The sequence below is a fragment of the Engystomops pustulosus genome, chromosome 11, assembly GCF_040894005.1.
Source record: "Engystomops pustulosus chromosome 11, aEngPut4.maternal, whole genome shotgun sequence".
Taxonomy (NCBI): domain Eukaryota; kingdom Metazoa; phylum Chordata; class Amphibia; order Anura; family Leptodactylidae; genus Engystomops; species Engystomops pustulosus.
The window spans coordinates 74,245,280-74,267,384 of NC_092421.1; the positions used below are offsets into that span (position 1 = coordinate 74,245,280).

Here is a 22,105-nt window from a genome sequence, read left to right on the forward strand (position 1 = left end):
GAAACAAAAGGGGAGGAGGAAAGTGCACTGCAACAAACCTCCTCCCCTTACAGTGCACTGTGGAATTAACCCCTTCCGCCTCCAAACATTCACCACCAGTCCAGGTGCACACTCCGTAACCTGTCGGGCATACACCGCAAACCCTTATATTTGTATGAATTAAACACATGTTGGTTGTCAGTAGTGCATGGGATTTTTATTTTAATTCTTACTCTTCTCTGTTCCGCTGCAGCAGCTCTCTTGTCCTCTGCCACTGCTGTGCCGGCTCTGAAGCCTGTAGGCGCCATGTGATGACATCTCCTTCCTGTTAAACCCCCAACTCTTATCACCACTTTCTCTCTAGTTTGTCCCACTTATAACACCACTTACCCCAAATCTTTGTGACCCTCTTTTCTTTCCGACATCCCCCACCCACCCAGGACCCTGGAACAATATTTATTGAAGTCCCAGTTTTTTATGGGACTTTGCACATTTTTTTTTACTGAAAACCACTTGCACATTTATAAAGTGTTGCACACTCCACATTAAAGGAAACCTACCACTTGAAGTGGCAGGTTTCAGATGGAAATACCGAGCACCAGCTCAGGGTGAGCTGGTGCCGGAGCTTATTTTAGTTAGTGTTTTAAACCGCTGTATTGTGGTTTAAAACACTTTTTAAACTTTATAGCGGGGAGGTACGCGCTCCGCGCTTACCGTGTGCCCGGCTACATAGGAAGTGAAGGAGAGCCGTGCGCATGGTAAGCGCCGAGCGCGTACCTCCCTGCGCCGGCTATAAAGTTTAAACATACCTCCCAACCGTCCCGGATACAGCGTGACAGTCCCGTTTTTCATGGTCTGCCCCGCTGCCCGTCACGGCGAGAGTCATGGCCCGGGACATCTACTCTATTGCCACGTGATCTCCCCTCTCACACTTTCACTATGAATAGACGGCCTCATTAACATAATCCTAGCACTCGCTAAAGTCCACACCCATCTCCATTAAGGCAATCCCCTGTCCACACCCACCTCCTCCGCTTAGCCAATCCTCTGTTCCCACTTTACAGTCAGTGCAGTCATGCAGACTCCGCCCAGTACACCTTTATCCTCTCCACTTCCGGGAGTAGTGTCACGTGACTGCAGCTCACACTGCTTCCTGTTATGTGCCTGGCAGCGTGCAGCTCACAGCCGGAGTTATCATCAGTAGACACAGCGGGCAGTGCAAGTCTCTACCTGTCTCCTCATGTACCTGCACACTCTACAGGTATAGTCTGAGACTTGGTTATGTCTGGCCCCCTGCCCTGTACTCCTTCTGCCCTCTGTGCCCCCTGCCCTGTACTCCTTCTGCCCTCTGTGCCCCCTGCCCTGTACTCCTTCTGCCCTCTGTGCCCTCTGCCCTGTACTCCTTCTGCTCTTTGTGCCCCCTGCCCTGTACTCCTTCTGCCCCCTGCCCTGTACACCTTCTGCCCTCTGTGCCCCCTGCCCTGTACTCCTTCTGCCCTCTGTGCCCCCTGCCCTGTACTCCTTCTGCCCTCTGTGCCCCCTGCCCTGTACTCCTTCTGCCCTCTGTGCCCCCTGCCCTGTACTCCTTCTGCCCTCTGTGCCCCCTGCCCTGTACTCCTTCTGCCCTCTGTGCCCCCTGCCCTGTACTCTTTCTGCCCTCTGTGCCCCCTGCCCTGTACTCCTTCTGCCCTCTGTGCCCCCTGCCCTGTACTCCTTCTGCCCTCTGTGCCCCCTGCCCTGTACTCCTTCTGCCCTCTGTGCCCCCTGCCCTGTACTCCTTCTGCCCTCTGTGCCCCCTGCCCTGTACTCCTTCTGCCCTCTGTGCCCCCTGCCCTGTACTCCTTCTGCCCTCTGTGCCCCCTGCCCTGTACTCCTTCTGCCCTCTGTGCCCCCTGCCCTGTACTCCTTCTGCCCTCTGTGCCCCCTGCCCTGTACTCCTTCTGCCCTCTGTGCCCCCTGCCCTGTACTCCTTCTGCCCTCTGTGCCCCCTGCCCTGTACTCCTTCTGCCCTCTGTGCCCTCTGCCCTGTACTCCTTCTGCTCTTTGTGCCCCCTGCCCTGTACTCCTTCTGCTCTTTGTGCCCCCTGCCCTGTACTCCTTCTGCCCTCTGTGCCCCCTGCCCTGTACTCCTTCTGCTCTTTGTGCCCCCTGCCCTGTACTCCTTCTGCCCTCTGTGCCCCCTGCCCTGTACTCCTTCTGCCCTCTGTGCCCTCTGCCCTGTACTCCTTCTGCCCTCTGTGCCCTCTGCCCTGTACTCCTTCTGCCCTCTGTGCCCTCTGCCCTGTACTCCTTCTGCCCTCTGTGCCCTCTGCCCTGTACTCCTTCTGCCCTCTGTGCCCCCTGCCCTGTACACCTTCTGCCCTCTGTGCCCCCTGCCCTGTACACCTTCTGCCCTCTGTGCCCCCTGCCCTGTACTCCTTCTGCCCTCTGTGCCCCCTGCCCTGTACTCCTTCTGCCCTCTGCCCTGTACTCCTTCTGCCCTCTGCCCTGTACTCCTTCTGCCCTCTGTGCCCTCTGCCCTGTACTCCTTCTGCCCTCTGTGCCCTCTGCCCTGTACTCCTTCTGCCCTCTGTGCCCCCTGCCCTGTACTCCTTCTGCCCCCTGCCCTGTACACCTTCTGCTCTCTGTGCCCCCTGCCCTGTACTCCGTCTGCCCTCTGTGACCCCTGCCCTGTACTCCTTCTGCCCTCTGTGCCCTCTGCCCTGTACTCCTTCTGCTCTCTGTGCCCCCTGCCCTGTACACCTTCTGCCCTCTGTGCCCCCTGCCCTGTACTCCTTCTGCCCTCTGTGCCCCCTGCCCTGTACTCCTTCTGCCCTCTGTGCCCTCTGCCCTGTACTCCTTCTGCCCTCTGCCCTGTACTCCTTCTGCCCTCTGCCCTGTACTCCTTCTGCCCTCTGTGCCCCCTGCCCTGTACTCCTTCTGCCCTCTGTGCCCCCTGCCCTGTACTCCTTCTGCCCTCTGTGCCCCCTGCCCTGTACTCCTTCTGCCCTCTGTGCCCCCTGCCCTGTACTCCTTCTGCCCTCTGTGCCCTCTGCCCTGTACTCCTTCTGCCCTCTGTGCCCTCTGCCCTGTACTCCTTCTGCCCTCTGTGCCCTCTGCCCTGTACTCCTTCTGCCCTCTGTGCCCTCTGCCCTGTACTCCTTCTGCCCTCTGTGCCCCCTGCCCTGTACTCCTTCTGCCCCCTGCCCTGTACACCTTCTGCCCTCTGTGCCCCCTGCCCTGTACTCCTTCTGCCCTCTGTGCCCCCTGCCCTGTACTCCTTCTGCCCTCTGTGCCCCCTGCCCTGTACTCCTTCTGCCCTCTGTGCCCCCTGCCCTGTACTCCTTCTGCCCTCTGTGCCCCCTGCCCTGTACTCCTTCTGCCCTCTGTGCCCCCTGCCCTGTACTCTTTCTGCCCTCTGTGCCCCCTGCCCTGTACTCCTTCTGCCCTCTGTGCCCCCTGCCCTGTACTCCTTCTGCCCTCTGTGCCCCCTGCCCTGTACTCCTTCTGCCCTCTGTGCCCCCTGCCCTGTACTCCTTCTGCCCTCTGTGCCCCCTGCCCTGTACTCCTTCTGCCCTCTGTGCCCCCTGCCCTGTACTCCTTCTGCCCTCTGTGCCCCCTGCCCTGTACTCCTTCTGCCCTCTGTGCCCCCTGCCCTGTACTCCTTCTGCCCTCTGTGCCCCCTGCCCTGTACTCCTTCTGCCCTCTGTGCCCCCTGCCCTGTACTCCTTCTGCCCCCTGCCCTGTACTCCTTCTGCCCTCTGTGCCCCCTGCCCTGTACTCCTTCTGCCCTCTGTGCCCCCTGCCCTGTACTCTTTCTGCCCTCTGTGCCCCCTGCCCTGTACTCCTTCTGCCCTCTGTGCCCCCTGCCCTGTACTCCTTCTGCCCTCTGTGCCCCCTGCCCTGTACTCCTTCTGCCCTCTGTGCCCCCTGCCCTGTACTCCTTCTGCCCTCTGTGCCCCCTGCCCTGTACTCCTTCTGCCCTCTGTGCCCCCTGCCCTGTACTCCTTCTGCCCTCTGTGCCCCCTGCCCTGTACTCCTTCTGCCCTCTGTGCCCCCTGCCCTGTACTCCTTCTGCCCTCTGTGCCCCCTGCCCTGTACTCCTTCTGCCCTCTGTGCCCCCTGCCCTGTACTCCTTCTGCCCTCTGTGCCCCCTGCCCTGTACTCCTTCTGCCCTCTGTGCCCCCTGCCCTGTACTCCTTCTGCCCTCTGTGCCCCCTGCCCTGTACTCCTTCTGCCCTCTGTGCCCCCTGCCCTAGGGCTCTATGGGAACCTGCCCACAAATTAATTTTTTCAAACAGGAGTGAAAGGTTCCCTATGAGGACTTAATTTGCTTTTCAATATGTGAAGTGTATCCATATTGTTTGTTATACTACCACTTTGAGGAGATAATTTAAAGTGGGGAAAAATGTGAAGTAAAGCGCTGTGGAATTTGATGGCGCTATATAAATAAAGATTATTATTGTAAATTGAAGAAAACCTTAAAGAGGGGTTATATGTTGCTGAATTGCAATAGGAGCTATTATATAGGTCCTTTGGGGGTTGGCCACACGACGGGTGCATTATACTTTGTGTGGGCCGTTAAGGTCGATATTATACTATGTTTTGGGGGCGGGCAAGGGGTGGGACAGTGGGTGTGGTTTAGGGGAAATGGGAGGGGCTTTTGTCCCTCTTTCTGTAGCCCAAAAGTTGGGAGGTATGGTTTAAAAAGTGTTTTAAACCGCAATACAGCGGTTTAAAACACTAACAAAAATCAGCTCTGGCACCAGCTCACCCTGATCTGGTGCTCGGTATTTCCATCTGAAACCTGCCACTTCAAGTGGTAGGTTTCCTTTAAAGGTGAACCAAAAAAAAAAAGTTGGTGTGGTCTGTCGGAGCAGTGCAGGGGGCGCCAGATTCATGAAGAACGTGCAACACAAATCATAAATCTGGCGCCCCCTGTACTATATACAGGCAAACAGCACTTAATGTGGGCCAATGTATGATCACTGTGATCGCTGCAGGTTTTCTGATTTTCTAATTCATTTTCATGATGGTGGATTATTTGACCCTTCCTCCTTGCTGACAGGTCTTGACACCGCGGCACCATATTTTGAAGGAGCGGGTGATGATGTTGGGTTAAGTAGGAATGACGCCACATTTGTAGACACCATCCACACCAGCGCTCTGCCTTTAGCAAATCTAGGTGAGTGTAAGCTCTAGGGGAATATCCTGTAAATATGACGTTATAACCAGCGCAATATCAGATGTTCTATATTGTATCATTCCCGTGAGCGGAGCTTCTATGCTTGTGCCCCTGAGGGCTCCTACCCAGTGATGTCATAGGGACACCAAGGGCACAGGGCTTAGGATCCCTGATCCACAGATGCTATTATAGGTCCCTTAGTGTCACGGGTGCTCCTGCGATCCCTGTCTCGGATCGCGGGCGCATCCGTGCTCCTCCATGTGCCCCCGCTGCAGCCCGCCTCCTAGGGCACGCGCGCGCGTCTCCTGCCGAAAATTTAAAGGGCCAGCGCACCACACAGCCTAAGAGAAAGCTTCCTGGTGATTATTCCTGCGTTCCTGTGTATTCCTGCATTCCTGTGTGTCTCCGCTCCTGAGTCCTGTGTAGCCATGTTACCCGAGTTCCTTCATGTTGCTGTGTTCCGTGTGCCTGTGTTCCCGTTCCCACCTGCCTGGACCTCCCATTGCTGACCCCGGATTTGGACTTGATCTCGCATCTCTGCCGCCTGCCCTGACCCCAAGCCTGGACCTGACTAAGAGACTGTCTTCTGCTAAGGTACCTCGACCTCGGCTGCCACCGCGGGCTAGTCGCACCTGGGAACGACCTGGTGGTTTCCTGCCGCAGCAAGTCCAACCCGCTTTGCGGCAGGCTCTGGTGAAAACCAGGTGCCACTTGGATTCCGGTCCCAGGTGTCGGCTAGTTCCATCTCCCGCGGTGGTCCAGAGGATCCACTGATCCGGCCATGGATCCCGCCGAGGCTCCTCCTCCCAGTCAGCCTGATCTCGCCACTATCGTGATCCACCAGTCCCGGCAAATTTCTGCACAGCGGAATCAGCTAGAGCAAGTCACCGCCATGCTGCAACAGGTGCTAGCTACCCAGCATCAGCAACAGTCTCCTGAAGCGGCCGCTGAGACTCCTGCTACCCCGGCTTATCTTCCTGCTCCTTAACCCAGGCTACGTCTCTTTGCCCGGCAAGTATGATGGAGATCCCAAGATGTGCAGGGGCTTCATAACCCAGTGCTCCTTGCACATAGAACTCATGCCGTCGCAATTTGTCACAGAGCGGTCCAAGGTGGCATTTGTCCTCAGCCTTCTTTCCAGGAAAGCCCTGGCCTGGGCTCCTCCACTTTGGGACAGAGATGACCCAGTTATGTCTAGCCTCACCACGTTTCTGTCAGAGTTCCGGTCAGTCTTCGAGGAACCAGCACGAGCCTCCTCTGCGGAGTCTGCATTGTTGAACCTGCGTCAGGGAAACTCATCTGTGGGAGAGTACGCAGTTCAATTCCGCACCCTGGCTTCCGAACTTGCTTGGAACAATGCAGCCCTCATCGCTACATTTAAGAAAGGGCTCTCTGCGCAGGTCAAGGACGCACTGGCAGCTCGGGACCTTACATCTACCTTGAGTGGCCTCATCACCTTGGCCACTCGAATTGACGTTCGGTTTAAGGAGCGCGCTGAGGAACTACGCTCCAAGTATCCCCAAGGCCGTGTTAGACGCCTTCCTCGCCTGGCACCAGTCTTCCAAAGGCCGCTCCAGTCCCTGCCAGAATCTTCTGCTGAGGAACCCATGCAGGTTGCCCGAACCCGGCTCACTCTACAAGAGCGTTCCAGATGATGTCAAGAGAACCTGTGCATGTATTGTGCCAGCCCACAGCACTTCGTCGCGACTTGTCCTGTCTGTCCCCAACGCCTGAGAAATGCCAGCACCTAGGCTTCTCAGGAGAAGCGTCCCTAGGTGTGCATAAAGCTTCTCCACGCCTGATTCTCCCCGTGCTCCTCAGCATTGGCACCGGTACTCTGGTCCAGGTTTCCGCTTTTCTGGATTCGGGCTCCACAGCGAACTTTGTAGATGCTGTCCTGGTCTCCCTGCATCATTTCCCGGTGGTTCGTCTAGAGCAGCCCTTGTCCATTGCCTCAGTCAGTGGCCAGATTCTCTCATAAAGAGAGACTCTCCTTTTTTGTGCTGCCACAGTGCACTTCCACTCTCCTGCTGGGTCTCCCCTGGTTCCAGCATCATGCCCCTGTTCTGGACTGGTCTTCCGTTGGGGTCCGGATTGTTCCTCACCGTGCATAACGGTTCCACATCCGCTCCCTGTCAGGACTACTACCTTGTCTCCCAAGCCTCTGGAGGGACTTCCAGCTCCGTACCGGGACTTTGCAGATGTGTTTTCTAAAAAACAAGCCGAGACCCTTCCTCCACATCGTCCCTACAATTGCCCCTCTCCGCCCCTGTATCGACTATCGTGGTCTTAACAAGGTCACCGTTAAGAATCGCTATCCTCTGCTGCTTATCACGAAGCTATTTGATCGTCTGCGGGGTGCAAGAATTTTTTCCAAATTAGATCTTTGTGGGGCCTACAACCTCATCCGCATCAGGAAGGCTGACGAGTGGAAGACCGCCTTTAACACCCGTGATGGGCATTTTGAATATTTAGTTATGCCCTTCGGACTTTGTAATGCGCCAGCCGTTTTCCAGGAATTTGTGAATGATATTTTCCGGGACTTATTGTACAGTTGTGTTGTGGTTTACCTGGATGACATCCTTGTGTATTCTGCTGATCTCGAGTCCCACCAGTCTCATGTACGGCAAGTTCTCATCCGCCTCAGGATGAACCACCTCTATGCCAAGCTGGAGAAGTGCCAGTTTCATCAGAAGAGCCTTCCATTCCTCGGCTACATAATTTATGATAAAGGTTATCTGCGGTTCTTCAGTGGCCACGGCCAGTGGGACTGCGAGCTATACAAAGATTTCTGGGCTTTGTTAATTATTATAGACAATTTATCCCACATTTCTCATCTCTGGTCGCGCCAATGGTGGCGCTTACGAAAAAGGTGCTAATCCCCGTGTCTGGCAGCAAGCAGCAGAAGAAGCCTTCACGAAATTACAAACTGCCTTTTCCTCCGCTTCAGTCCTTACCCGACCTGATACTGAAAAGCCGTTCCTGGTGAAGGTTGATGCCTCCTCCGTGGGCGCTGGGGCAGTCCTTACCCAGAAGGGGCCTAGGGGCCGAACACTCACTTGTGGCTTCTTCTCCAAAACCTTCTCCTCCGTGGAGAGAAATTATTCCATTGGAGATCGGGAGCTTCTAGCCATCAAGCTGGCTTTGGAAGAGTGGCGTCATCTGCTGGAGGGAGCCCGATTTCCAGTCAGCATTTTCACGGACCACAAAAACCTTCAGTATCTACAGACGGCTCAGCGTTTGAATCCACGTCAAGCCCGGTGGTCCCTCTTATTTTCTCGCTTTGACTTCCGAATCCATTTTCGTCCTGCAGAGAAAAACATCAAGGCTGACGCCTTGTCCCGTGCTTCTGATGTTATGGGGGAGGACTCTGCTTCAAGGCATATTGTTTCTCCAGAGACTTGTGCTTGCCGCGCCAGTGGACCTCTGGCAGCTGCCTCCCGGCAAGACTTCTTCTGGCCATACCGCTATCTGGATGGTGACTGACCGCTTTTCGAAAATGTATCATTTTGTCCCTCTACCAGGTTTGCCTTCTGCTCCACGTCTCGCCAGCCTCTTCTTCCAGCATATTTTACGTCTTCATGGTCTCCCTCGGCACATCGTCTTGGATCGAGGAGTTCAGTTTGTGTCAAAATTCTGGAGATCTCTGTGCAACCAGTTGCAGGTGAACTTGGACTTGTCTTCTGCTTATCACCCACAGACTAACGGCCAAGTGGAGAGGGTGAATCAGACTTTAGGTTGCTATCTCCGCCACTTCATCTCTGCCCATCAGGACGACTGGGCCTCTGTCCTTGGGCGGAGTTCTCTTACAATTCCCTCGACTCCACTTCTGCCGGTTCTGCTCCCTTTTTTATTAACTACGGACTGCATCCTCGGCCTCCTCTTCCGTTACCCATGTCTGCAGATGTTCCTGCTGTGGAGGACCTGGTACGTGATCTAAAAGCCATCTGGGAACAAGTCCACACCTCTTTTCTCCAAGCTTCAGCCCAGACCAAGCGTCAAGCAGACAAAAGACGCCCACCATTTCCTGTTTTAGCTCCTGGTGACAGGGTCTGGCTGTCCGCCAAGTATGTTCGGCTGAAGATCCCGAGCTATAAATTGAGACCCCGGTTCTTGGGTCCATTTGAAATTCTCAGCCGCATCAACCCGGTGGCTTACAAGTTGCGTCTGCCTTCCAGCATGCGCATTCCTAACTCTTTCCACGTTTCTCTCCTTAAGCCAATCATCTTCAACCGCTTCAACCGACAAATTACTCCTCCTCCGGCACCACAAGCCAATTCCACCGATGTCTACAAGGTGAAAGAGATCCTGGATACTAAGCCAGTGAGAGGTAGGCAGTTGTTTCTGGCATCCGTGCTCCTCCATGTGCCCCCGCTGCCGCCCGGTCTCCTCACTCAACTCTCCTGGCTCCTGCTCTTCCCCGGACTGCCGTGCGCACACGTCCCCGCCTCCTAGGGCACACGCGGGGCTCCTGCCAAAAATTTAAAGGGTCAGCGCACCGTTAATTGGTGCACTGGCTGAACACCTCACCTTTAAGAATCCTGCCTCTTCCTGTGTCCCCTGCCGGATCTTTGCACCTCACAGCCTAAGAGAAAGCTTCCTGGTGATTATTCCTGCGTTCCTGTGTATTCCTGCGTTCCTGTGTGTCTCCGCTCCTGAGTCCTGTGTAGCCGTGTTACCCGAGTTTCTCCGTGTTGCTGTGTTCCATGTGCCTGTGTTCCCGTTCCCACCTGCATGGACCGCCCATTGCTGACCCCGGAATTTGGACTTGACCTCGCATCTCTGCCGCCTGCCCTGACCCCGAGCCTAGACCTGACTACGAGACTGTCTTCTGCTAAGGTACCTCGACCTCGGCTGCCACCACGGGCTGGTCGCGCCTGGGAACGACCTGGTGGTATCCTGCCGCAGCAAGTCCAACCCGCTTTGCGGCGGGCTCTGGTGAAAACCAGGTGCCACTTGGATTCTGGTCCCAGGTGTCTGCTAGTTCCACCTCCCGTGGTGGTTCGAGGATCCACTGATCCTGACACTTAGTCATTTGTGCCTGAGTGCAAAGATGCTGTAGGAATGCAATTAAAAGATATCTTCTTGCAAGGTTCTATATGTGGGGTCTTGCATGAGTCTGAACTAAGCGGTCTGGGGTCTTGCAGGTGTCTAAATACATGGTCTGGGGTGTCTAAAAGGTGTCTGAGTGTGTTGTCCGAGGTCTCTGAGTGGTACAGAAAGGGAGGTCTGGGGTCTAGTTTGGGTATGGCCATGAAGTCTGAGGTTTCATAGGTGTCTGGATGTGTGGTCTGGGGTCTTGCTTGGGAATGACCATGGGGGCCAGGGTTTCACAGTTGTGTGGAAGTGGGGGCCAGTGCTACAGACACTGCAGGGCATCTGGTCTTTCCCAGTGGTTCAGACATGGGATCTTGGGTCTGGCAGGGCTAAGTTGCGAGAGAGAGATTACAAATGATCTGTTATTTTCAGGTTTGGGGTTCATTAATCCTGTCGGTGACATTGACTTCTATCCTAACGGAGGTGGAATCATGCCAGAGTGTCCAGACGTCACCGCAATCCAGCACCAAGGTAAATCCACAGAAAATCGGGAATGAGAGTCCACATCCAAGCCATGATTTTCTCCACATCTCAGTAATGGGGTCACCAGTCTGGTCTTAAGGTCCTGACCCCATGGGATCGCTGTGGTACCTACTGGAGTCTGTCTCCACCAGTATAACCATTCTCTTGTGGTCTTGCAGTTGCTTGCATGCTTCCCGCCCTCTTCGGACCCTACAGCTGCTCAGAAGATTTCCTGGCCATGTTTGAGGGCTGCGAGGAGTTGGTGAAGGACGTCACTATCACAGCCACTGAACTGAAAGGTAAGATTCCTGGAGGTATTGTCATTATAGGGGTTGTGTCAGTATCTCCTAAATGTAAGACCACCGCTGTCTGAAAATAAGGGTTCTATTGCTTCTGAGTTGCTCCACTGTCGGCTTAGCAATCAGGTCTGTACATGTATCCCCCATACTATTGTTACAGGATAAATGTAAATCTTTACTTAGACCTTTCAAGGAGGTAATGATGGTAAAGCAAATATGCTCCAAACATGCTCTAGGAAAACAAGATACTAAGGAATGACATGACTATACCAATGTGTGGCATCACTAGCCTATTGTATGACAACAGAATGTAAGAATCAGTTAAGTTAAATCCCGCACTCAGTCCAAATCAGTCGGATTGACCGGCGCCCCGCCCCCGATTTCTGTCGCATAAAAGCCACCTGTCCAAACTGCGCAAATCCTAAAAAAGGCGAACAGTCCGACAAAAGTGAGCAGTGCTATCCTTGGTAAATGAGCCCCTTAATCTGCCACTGCAAAAGTGTGATTTAGGATTAAAGAACTATAGGAGGTAGCTGCTGTATTTCTGTTATATCCTGTTTTGGGGAGCACAGACAAGGTCAGACAGGCGCTGGTAGTGGAAGATTCCATTATTAGGGGAACAGACAGGGCAATCTGTCACAGAGACCATGCATAATGAACAGTGGGGGTCATTTACTAGGGGCCCGAATTGCGTTTTTTCGTCGGGTTGCCCGAAAATTACCGGTTTGCGCCAAATTGCCCTGGGTTTTTGGCGCACACAATCGGATTGTGGCACATCCGCGCCGGCATGCACACAATGGAAATTGGGGGCGTGGCCGTCGGAAAACCTGATGGATTTAAAAAAAAAATGTGTTGCTCGACACGCACTTACCTGCACCCAGGATAGCTTGGTGAACTCCAGTGAACTCCGAAGGACTTCAGCGCAGCAGCGACACCTGGTGGACATCGGGCGCGCTACCTTAGTGAATCGCCAGAAAACCCGAATCAGCGTCAGAGAACCCGCTGCTGGATCGCGAATGGACCGGATAAGTAAATCTGCCCCTGTGTGTTGTGTGCCGGGTGCTCGGGTTCGGCATGTTGCGGGTTGGGTTGCCAGAACCTGTTGGGGAACCAGCGGTCATGGTCAACATTGGCACCGATGACAAAGTAAGAGGTAGGTGGAAGGTCTTTAAAAATGATTTCAGGGATTTAGGCCATAAGCTCTGGACAAGGACCTCAAAGGTAGTTTTCTCCGAAATACTACCTGTACCACGTGCCACACCAGAAAGGCAGCGGGAGATCAGGGAGGTAAATAAGTGGCTCAAAAGTTGGTGTATTTATTGCATATTAGCAATTAGCAATGTAAGAACAATGTTAGTAGTAAGGATCAATCAATTAAAATCTATAAAAAGTCAAAATTACTGGTCCACAAATCTAAGATCAGATATACCTGATAACATTGTGAAAGAAAAAATTATATTACATAAAGACATAAAGGGGGACATTTATAGCCTCCCAGTATATAGCCAGCCAGCTCCTTGTAGTATATAGCCAGCCCCATGTAGTACACAACCAGCCAGCCCAATGTAGTACACAGCCAGCCAGCCCCATGAAGTATACAGCCAGCCCCGAGTAGTATACAGCCAGCCAGCCCCCAGTAGTATACAGCCAGCCCCCAGTAGTATACAACCAGCCAGCCCCATTTAGTATACAACCAGCCAGTCCCATGTAGTATACAGCCATCCAGTCCCATGTAGTATACAGCCAGTCCCCAGTAGTATACAGCCAGCCCCATGTAGTACACAACCAGCCAGCCCCATGTAGTACACAGCCAGCCAGCCGCATGTAGTATACAGCCAGCCCCATGTAGTACACAACCAGCCAGCCCCATGTAGTACACAACCAGCCAGCCCCATGTAGTACACAACCAGCCAGCCCCATGTAGTACACAGCCAGCCAGCCCCCAGTAGTATACAGCCAGCCAGCCCCCAGTAGTATATAGCCAGCCAGCCCCATGTAGTATACAACCAGCCAGCCCCATGTAGTATACTACCAGCCAACCCCATGTAGTATACAGCCAGCCAGCCTCATGTAGTATACAACCAGCCAGCCCCATGTAGTATACAACCAGCCAGCCCCATGTAATATACAGCCAGCAAGCCTCATGTAGCATACAGCCAGCCAGTCCCATGTAGTATACAACCAGCCAGCCCCCATGTAGTATACAACCAGCCTTATGTAGCATACAGCTAGCCAGTCCCCAGTAGTATACAGCCAGCCAGCTCCCATGTAGTATACAGCCAGCCCCATGTAGTATACAGCCAGCCCCATGTAGTATACAGCCAGCCCCATGTAGTATACAGGCAGCCAGCCCCCAGTAGTATACAGGCAGCCAGCCCCCAGTAGTATACAGGCAGCCAGCCCCCAGTAGTATATAGCCAGCCAGCCCCATGTAGTATACAACCAGCCAGCCCCATGTAGTATACAGCCAGCCCCATGTAGTATACAGGCAGCCAGCCCCCAGTAGTATACAGGCAGCCAGCCCCCAGTAGTATACAGGCAGCCAGCCCCCAGTAGTATACAGGCAGCCAGCCCCCAGTAGTATATAGCCAGCCAGCCCCATGTAGTATACAACCAGCCAGCCCCATGTAGTATACAGCCAGCCCCATGTAGTACACAACCAGCCATCCCCATGTAGTATACAACCAGCCAGCCTCATGTAGCAAACAGCCAGCCAGTCCCATGTAGTATATAGCCAGCCAGCCCCCAGTAGTATACAGCCAACCAGCCCCATGTAGTATATAGCCAGCCAGCCCCCAGCAGTATACAACCAGCCAGCCCCCAGTAGTATACAGCCAGCCCCATGTACTGTTGACTCTGTTGACATTATTGACTAGTGTATAAGCCAAGGTGAGGTTTTTCAGCACATTTTTATATACAAGTATATACAGTAAGTAAGTAATGGACCCATCACACAGGACAGAACTGCAGTAGAGACAAGCAAATCGCTCATAGAAGCTGCAGTACCAGATGTAGCCGAAATTATTATTTTGAGTTTGTTTTTTCCAGAGAAGCTCAAGCTCGTCTTCTGTCACCACTATCAGGCCATCTACTACTTCATTGACAGCATCAACAATTATGAGAAGTATAAGGCCTGTCCCTGCCGATCACTGGAGACCTGCCGTCAGGTAAGTACATGCCCATTAAGAACTAACACAATACCTTGTCCTGTCATATAATTCTGCTACTTCTAATCTTCACCTTTAAGGGGGCCCAATACTTACAGTGAGTAGGAGGGGGAGCGGGTGCCCTCCATTATCCTTTTTTGGGGGGGTGAGTGGGGCAGCTATGTCAGAGGACCCTACCCGCAGGTAAGATGACCTTAGCCCTACTGATGATTATTATTTCTATTAGTCAATGTCAGACCCTTGAGCCACGTAAGCTGCCACATCCAAAGTGGGTGTTTGAGTTTGACACATCATATTGGGCTACGCTCAGGGGATAGCACTGACCCGTTCTTTGGGATCGGCCTGAACTGATTTGGTTGCATGTCCTATGATGCTCCCTTCTTCACATGATCATTGATAGCTTCAATGTGAGTGGGGCCAGTGGCCACCTACCTCCACATGTCTACAGAAGATCTGGACCTCTAGTAGGTGAGTAGGTGTGCCCCTATACTCACCAACCGTCTCATGGATTAGGCCATTGTGTGACCCCCGAGAAGGTGCAAGACAATCACCTACCTGCAATGGATATCATGTCATTGGTGGGATGTAGCCGGAGCGGTGGAGTTGTCCTAGAAGTCCTGTCGTAAGCAGCAGAAGCCAAGGTCACCATGGGGCAGGATTTATATTCTTTACAAAAACCTTTTCTTATTTTATTTACGTATAGTTTTTCCATATAATTAAGAATTTATACCCATTTTTTCCTGATCCCTTTCATCCTGTCTTTTGCAGGGAATATCGGAGCCGTGTTCTGAGGACGAGGTCCAGTACATGGGTTACCGCGCCAAACCCCCGCTATCCCAGGAGTGGCACATGTATACTCTCTCTACAGCGTAGACTCACAGCATAGAGAGAGCAACCCCAGGAGAATACTAGAAGTAGTGATAATAAGAGATGTATGACATCACCAGAAGATGATTATAATATATTCAGCATACTACTACTAATAATAATAATAATAAAGAGTATTCATCAATAGTCGAAATAAACTTTATAACCGTTTCTAGAGGTGAAGACCCACCCCATATCCTCAATACCTGTCATTATATACAGGAGATCCCCAGGTTATACCAGCTGTACATATATCATTATATACAGGAGATCCCCAGGTTATACCGGCTGTACATATATCATTATATACAGGAGATCCCCAGGTTATACCAGCTGTACATATATCATTATATACAGGAGATCCCCAGGTTATACCAGCTGTACATATATCATTATATACAGGAGATCCCCAGGTTATACAGGCTGTACATATATCATTATATACAGGAGATCCCCAGGTTATACCAGCTGTACATATATCATTATATACAGGAGATCCCCAGGTTATACCGGCTGTACATATATCATTATATACAGGAGATCCCCAGGTTATACCGGCTGTACATATATCATTATATACTGGAGATCCCCAGGTTATACCTGCTGTACATGGATAATTATATACAGGAGATCCCCAGGTTATACCAGCTGTACATATATCATTATATACAGGAGATCCCCAGGTTATACCAGCTGTACATATATCATTATATACAGGAGATCCCCAGGTTATACCAGCTGTACATATATCACTATATACAGGAGATCGCCAGGTTATACAGGCTGTACATATATCATTATATATAGGAGATCCCCAGGTTATACCGGCTGTACATATATCATTATATACAGGAGATCCCCAGGTTATACCAGCTGTACATATATCATTATATACTGGAGATCCCCAGGTTATACCAGCTGTACATATATCATTATATACAGGAGATCCCCAGGTTATACCTGCTGTACATATATCATTACATACAGAGGATCCACAGGTTATACCAGCTGTACATATATCATTATATACAGGAGATCCCCAGGTTATACCAGCTGTACACATATCATTATATACAGGAGATCCCCAGGTTATACCGGCTGTACACATATCATTATATACAGGAGATCCCCAGGTTATACCGGCTGTACATATATCATTATATACAGGAGATCCCCAGGTTATACCGGCTGTATATATATCATTATATACAGGAGATCCCCAGGTTATACCAGCTGTACATATATCATTATATACAGGAGATCCCCAGGTTATACCGGCTGTACATATATCATTATATATAGGAGATCCCCAGGTTATACCGGCTGTACATATATCATTATATCCAGGAGATCCCCAGGTTATACCGGCTGTACATATATCATTATATCCAGGAGATCCCCAGGTTATACCAGCTGTACATATATCATTATATACAGGAGATCCCCAGGTTATACCAGCAGTAAATAAATCATTATATACAGGAGATCCCCAGGTTATACCAGCTGTACATATATCATTATATACAGGAGATCCCCAGGTTATACCACCTGTACATATATCATTATATACAGGATATACCAAGGTTATACCGGCTGTACATATATCATTATATACAGGAGATCCCCAGGTTATACCGGCTGTACATATATCATTATATACAGGATATACCCAGGTTATAGCGGCTGTACATATATCATTATATACAGGAGATCCCCAGGTTATACCGGCTGTACATATATCATTATATACAGGAGACCCCCAGGTTATACCAGCTGTATAATATATCATTATACACAGGAGATCCCCAGGTTATACCGGCTGTACATATATCATTATATACAGGAGATCCCCAGGTTATACAGGCTGTACATATATCATTATATACAGGAGATCCCCAGGTTATACCGGCTGTACATATATCATTATATGCAGGAGATCCCCAGGTTATACCGGCTGTACATATATCATTATATACTGGAGATCCCAAGGTTATACCAGCTGTACATATATCATTATATACTGGAGATCCCAAGGTTATACCAGCTGTACATATATCATTATATACAGGAGAACCCCAGGTTATACCAGCTGTATAATATATCATTATACACAGGAGATCCCCAGGTTATACCGCCTGTACATATATCATTATATACAGGAGATCCCCAGGTTATACCTGCTGTACATATATCATTATATACAGGATATACCCAGGTTATACCAGCTATACATATATCATTATATATAGTAAAATGCCCAGGTTATACCAGCTGTACATATATCATTATATACAGGAGATCCCCAGGTTATACCGGCTGTACATATATCATTATATACAGGAGATCCCCAGGTTATACCGGCTGTACATATATCATTATATACAGGAGATCCCCAGGTTATACCGGCTGTACATATATCATTATATACAGGAGATCCCCAGGTTATACCGGCTGTACATATATCAATATATACAGGAGATCCCCAGGTTATACCGGCTGTACATATATCATTATATGAAGGAGATCCTCAGGTTATACCGGCTGTACATATATCATTATATACAGGAGATCCCCAGGTTATACCAGCTGTACATATATCATTATATACAGGGAATCCACAGGTTATACCAGCTGTACATATATCATTATATACAGGGGATCCACAGGTTATACCAGCTGTACATATATCATTATATATAGGAGATCCCCAGGTTATACCAGCTGTACATATATCACTATATACAGGAGATCCCCAGGTTACACCAGCTGTACATATATCATTATATATAGGAGATCCCCAGGTTATACCTGCTGTACATATATCATTATATACTGGAGATCCCCAGGTTATACCAGCTGTACATATATCATTATATACAGGAGATCCCCAGATTATACCGGCTGTACATATATCATTATATACTGGAGATCCCCAGGTTATACCTGCTGTACATATATCATTATATACAGGGGATCCCCAGGTTATACCGGCTGTACATATATCATTATATACTGGAGATCCCCAGGTTATACCGGCTGTACATATATCATTATATATAGGAGATCCCCAGGTTATACCTGCTGTACATATATCATTATATACTGGAGATCCCCAGGTTATACCAGCTGTACATATATCATTATATACAGGAGATCTCCAGGTTATACCGGCTGTACATATATCATTATATACTGGAGATCCCCAGGTTATACCAGCTGTACATATATCATTATATATAGGAGATCCCCAGGTTATACCTGCTGTACATATATCATTATATACTGGAGATCCCCAGGTTATACCAGCTGTACATATATCATTATATACAGGAGATCCCCAGATTATACCGGCTGTACATATATCATTATATACTGGAGATCCCCAGGTTATACCTGCTGTACATATATCATTATATACAGGGGATCCCCAGGTTATACCGGCTGTACATATATCATTATATACTGGAGATCCCCAGGTTATACCGGCTGTACATATATCATTATATATAGGAGATCCCCAGGTTATACCTGCTGTACATATATCATTATATACTGGAGATCCCCAGGTTATACCAGCTGTACATATATCATTATATACAGGAGATCTCCAGGTTATACCGGCTGTACATATATCATTATATACTGGAGATCCCCAGGTTATACCTGCTGTACATATATCATTATATACAGGGGATCCACAGGTTATACCGGCTGTACATATATCATTATATATAGGAGATCCCCAGGTTATACCAGCTGTACATATATCATTATATACAGGAGATCCCCAGGTTATACCAGCTGTACATATATCATTATATACAGGAGATCCCCAGGTTATACCAGCTATACATATATCATTATATATAGGAGATCCCCAGGTTATACCTGCTGTACATATATCATTATATACTGGAGATCCCCAGGTTATACCAGCTGTACATATATCATTATATACAGAAGATCCCCAGGTTACACCAGCTGTACATATATCATTATATACAGGGGATCCCCAGGTTATACCAGCTGTACATATATCATTTTATACAGGAGATCCCCCAGGTTATCCCGGCTGTACAAATATCATTATATACAGGAGATCCCCAGGTTATACCGGCTGTACATATATCATTATATACAGGAGACCCCCAGGTTATACCAGCTGTATAATATATCATTATACACAGGAGATCCCCAGGTTATACCGGCTGTACATATATCATTATATACAGGAGATCCCCAGGTTATACCGGCTGTACATATATCATTATATACAGGAGATCCCCAGGTTATACCGGCTGTACATATATCATTATATGCAGGAGATCCCCAGGTTATACCGGCTGTACATATATCATTATATACTGGAGATCCCAAGGTTATACCAGCTGTACATATATCATTATATACAGGAGATCCCCAGGTTATACCGGCTGTACATATATCATTATATACAGGAGACCCCCAGGTTATACCAGCTGTATAATATATCATTATACACAGGAGATCCCCAGGTTATACCGGCTGTACATATATCATTATATACAGGAGATCCCCAGGTTATACCTGCTGTACATATATCATTATATACAGGAGATCCCCAGGTTATACCGGCTGTACATATATCATTATATGCAGGAGATCCCCAGGTTATACCGGCTGTACATATATCATTATATACAGGAGATCCCCAGGTTATACCGGCTGTACATATATCATTATATACAGGAGATCCCCAGGTTATACCGGCTGTACATATATCAATATATACAGGAGATCCCCAGGTTATACCGGCTGTACATATATCATTATATACAGGAGATCCTCAGGTTATACCGGCTGTACATATATCATTATATACAGGAGATCCCCAGGTTATACCAGCTGTACATATATCATTATATACAGGAGATCCTCAGGTTATACCGGCTGTACATATATCATTATATACAGGAGATCCTCAGGTTATACCGGCTGTACATATATCATTATATACAGGAGATCCCCAGGTTATACCAGCTGTACATATATCATTATATACAGGAGATCCCCAGGTTATACCAGCTGTACATATATCATTATATACAGGAGATCCTCAGGTTATACCTGCTGTACATATATCATTATATACAGGGAATCCACAGGTTATACCAGCTGTACATATATCATTATATACAGGGGATCCACAGGTTATAACAGCTGTACATATATCATTATATATAGGAGATCCCCAGGTTATACCAGCTGTACATATATCACTATATACAGGAGATCCCCAGGTTACACCAGCTGTACATATATCATTACATACAGGAGATCCCCAGGTTATACCAGCTGTACATATATCATTATATATAGGAGATCCCCAGGTTATACCTGCTGTACATATATCATTATATACTGGAGATCCCCAGGTTATACCAGCTGTACATATATCATTATATACAGGAGATCCCCAGGTTATACCGGCTGTACATATATCATTATATACTGGAGATCCCCAGGTTATACCGGCTGTACATATATCATTATATACAGGACATCCCCAGGTTATACCGGCTGTACATATATCATTATATATAGGAGATCCCCAGGTTATACCTGCTGTACATATATCATTATATACTGGAGATCCCCAGGTTATACCAGCTGTACATATATCATTATATACAGGAGATCTCCAGGTTATACCGGCTGTACATATATCATTATATACTGGAGATCCCCAGGTTATACCTGCTGTACATATATCATTATATACAGGGGATCCACAGGTTATACCGGCTGTACATATATCATTATATATAGGAGATCCCCAGGTTATACCAGCTGTACATATATCATTATATACAGGAGATCCCCAGGTTATACCAGCTGTACATATATCATTATATACAGGAGATCCCCAGGTTATACCAGCTGTACATATATCATTATATACTGGAGATCCCCAGGTTATACCAGCTGTACATATATCATTATATACAGGAGATATCCAGGTTATACCGGCTGTACATATATCATTATATACAGGAGATATCCAGGTTATACCGGCTGTACATATATCATTATATACAGGAGATCCCCAGGTTATACCGGCTGTACAAATATCATTATATACAGGAGATATCCAGGTTATACCGGCTGTACATATATCATTATATACAGGAGATATCCAGGTTATACCGGCTGTACAAATATCATTATATACAGGAGATATCCAGGTTATACCGGCTGTACATATATCATTATATACAGGAGATCCCCAGGTTATACCAGCTGTACATATGTCATTATATACAGAAGATCCCCAGGTTATACCAGCTGTACATATATCATTATATACAGGAGATCCCCAGGTTATACCAGCTGTACATATATCATTATATACAGGAGATCCCCAGGTTATACCAGCTGTACATATATCATTATATACAGGAGATCCCCAGGTTATACCGACTGTACATATATCATTATATACAGGAGATCCCCAGGTTATACCGGCTGTACATATATCATTATATACAGGAGAACCCAGGTTATACCGGCTGTACATATATCATTATATACAGGAGATCCCCAGGTTATACCGGCTGTACATATATCATTATATACAGGAGATCCCAAGGTTATACCGACTGTACATATATCATTATATCCAGGAGATCCCCAGGTTATACCGGCTGTACATATATCATTATATACAGGAGATCCCCAGGTTATACCGGCTGTACATATATCATTATACACAGGAGATCCCCAGGTTATACCGGCTGTACACATACCATTATATACAGGAGATCCCCAGGTTATACCGGCTGTACATATATCATTATATATAGGAGATCCCCAGGTTATACCTGCTGTACATATATCATTATATACAGGAGATCCCCAGGTCATACCAGCTGTACATATATCATTATATACAGGAGATCCCCAGGTTATACCAGCTGTACATATATCATTATATACAGGAGATCCCCAGGTTATACCAGCAGTAAATATATCATTATATACAGGAGATCCCCAGGTTATACCAGCTGTACATATATCATTATATACAGGAG

At 48.5% G+C, this 22,105-nt stretch overlaps 1 protein-coding gene across 1 annotated transcript in view; it reads left to right on the plus strand.

Moving 5' to 3' along the window:
- Nucleotides 1-15,193, plus strand: part of LOC140105769 (inactive pancreatic lipase-related protein 1-like) — a 41,765-nt gene extending 26,572 nt beyond the window's left edge. Inside the window, exons 7-11 of the mRNA XM_072129847.1 lie at nucleotides 5,027-5,143; nucleotides 10,613-10,711; nucleotides 10,882-11,001; nucleotides 14,050-14,168; nucleotides 14,937-15,193. Coding sequence (XP_071985948.1) covers nucleotides 5,027-5,143; nucleotides 10,613-10,711; nucleotides 10,882-11,001; nucleotides 14,050-14,168; nucleotides 14,937-15,041 — 560 coding nt within the window. The 3' untranslated portion in view covers nucleotides 15,042-15,193. The remainder of the gene's footprint in view (nucleotides 1-5,026; nucleotides 5,144-10,612; nucleotides 10,712-10,881; nucleotides 11,002-14,049; nucleotides 14,169-14,936) is intronic.
- Nucleotides 15,194-22,105: the final 6,912 nt, after the last annotated feature.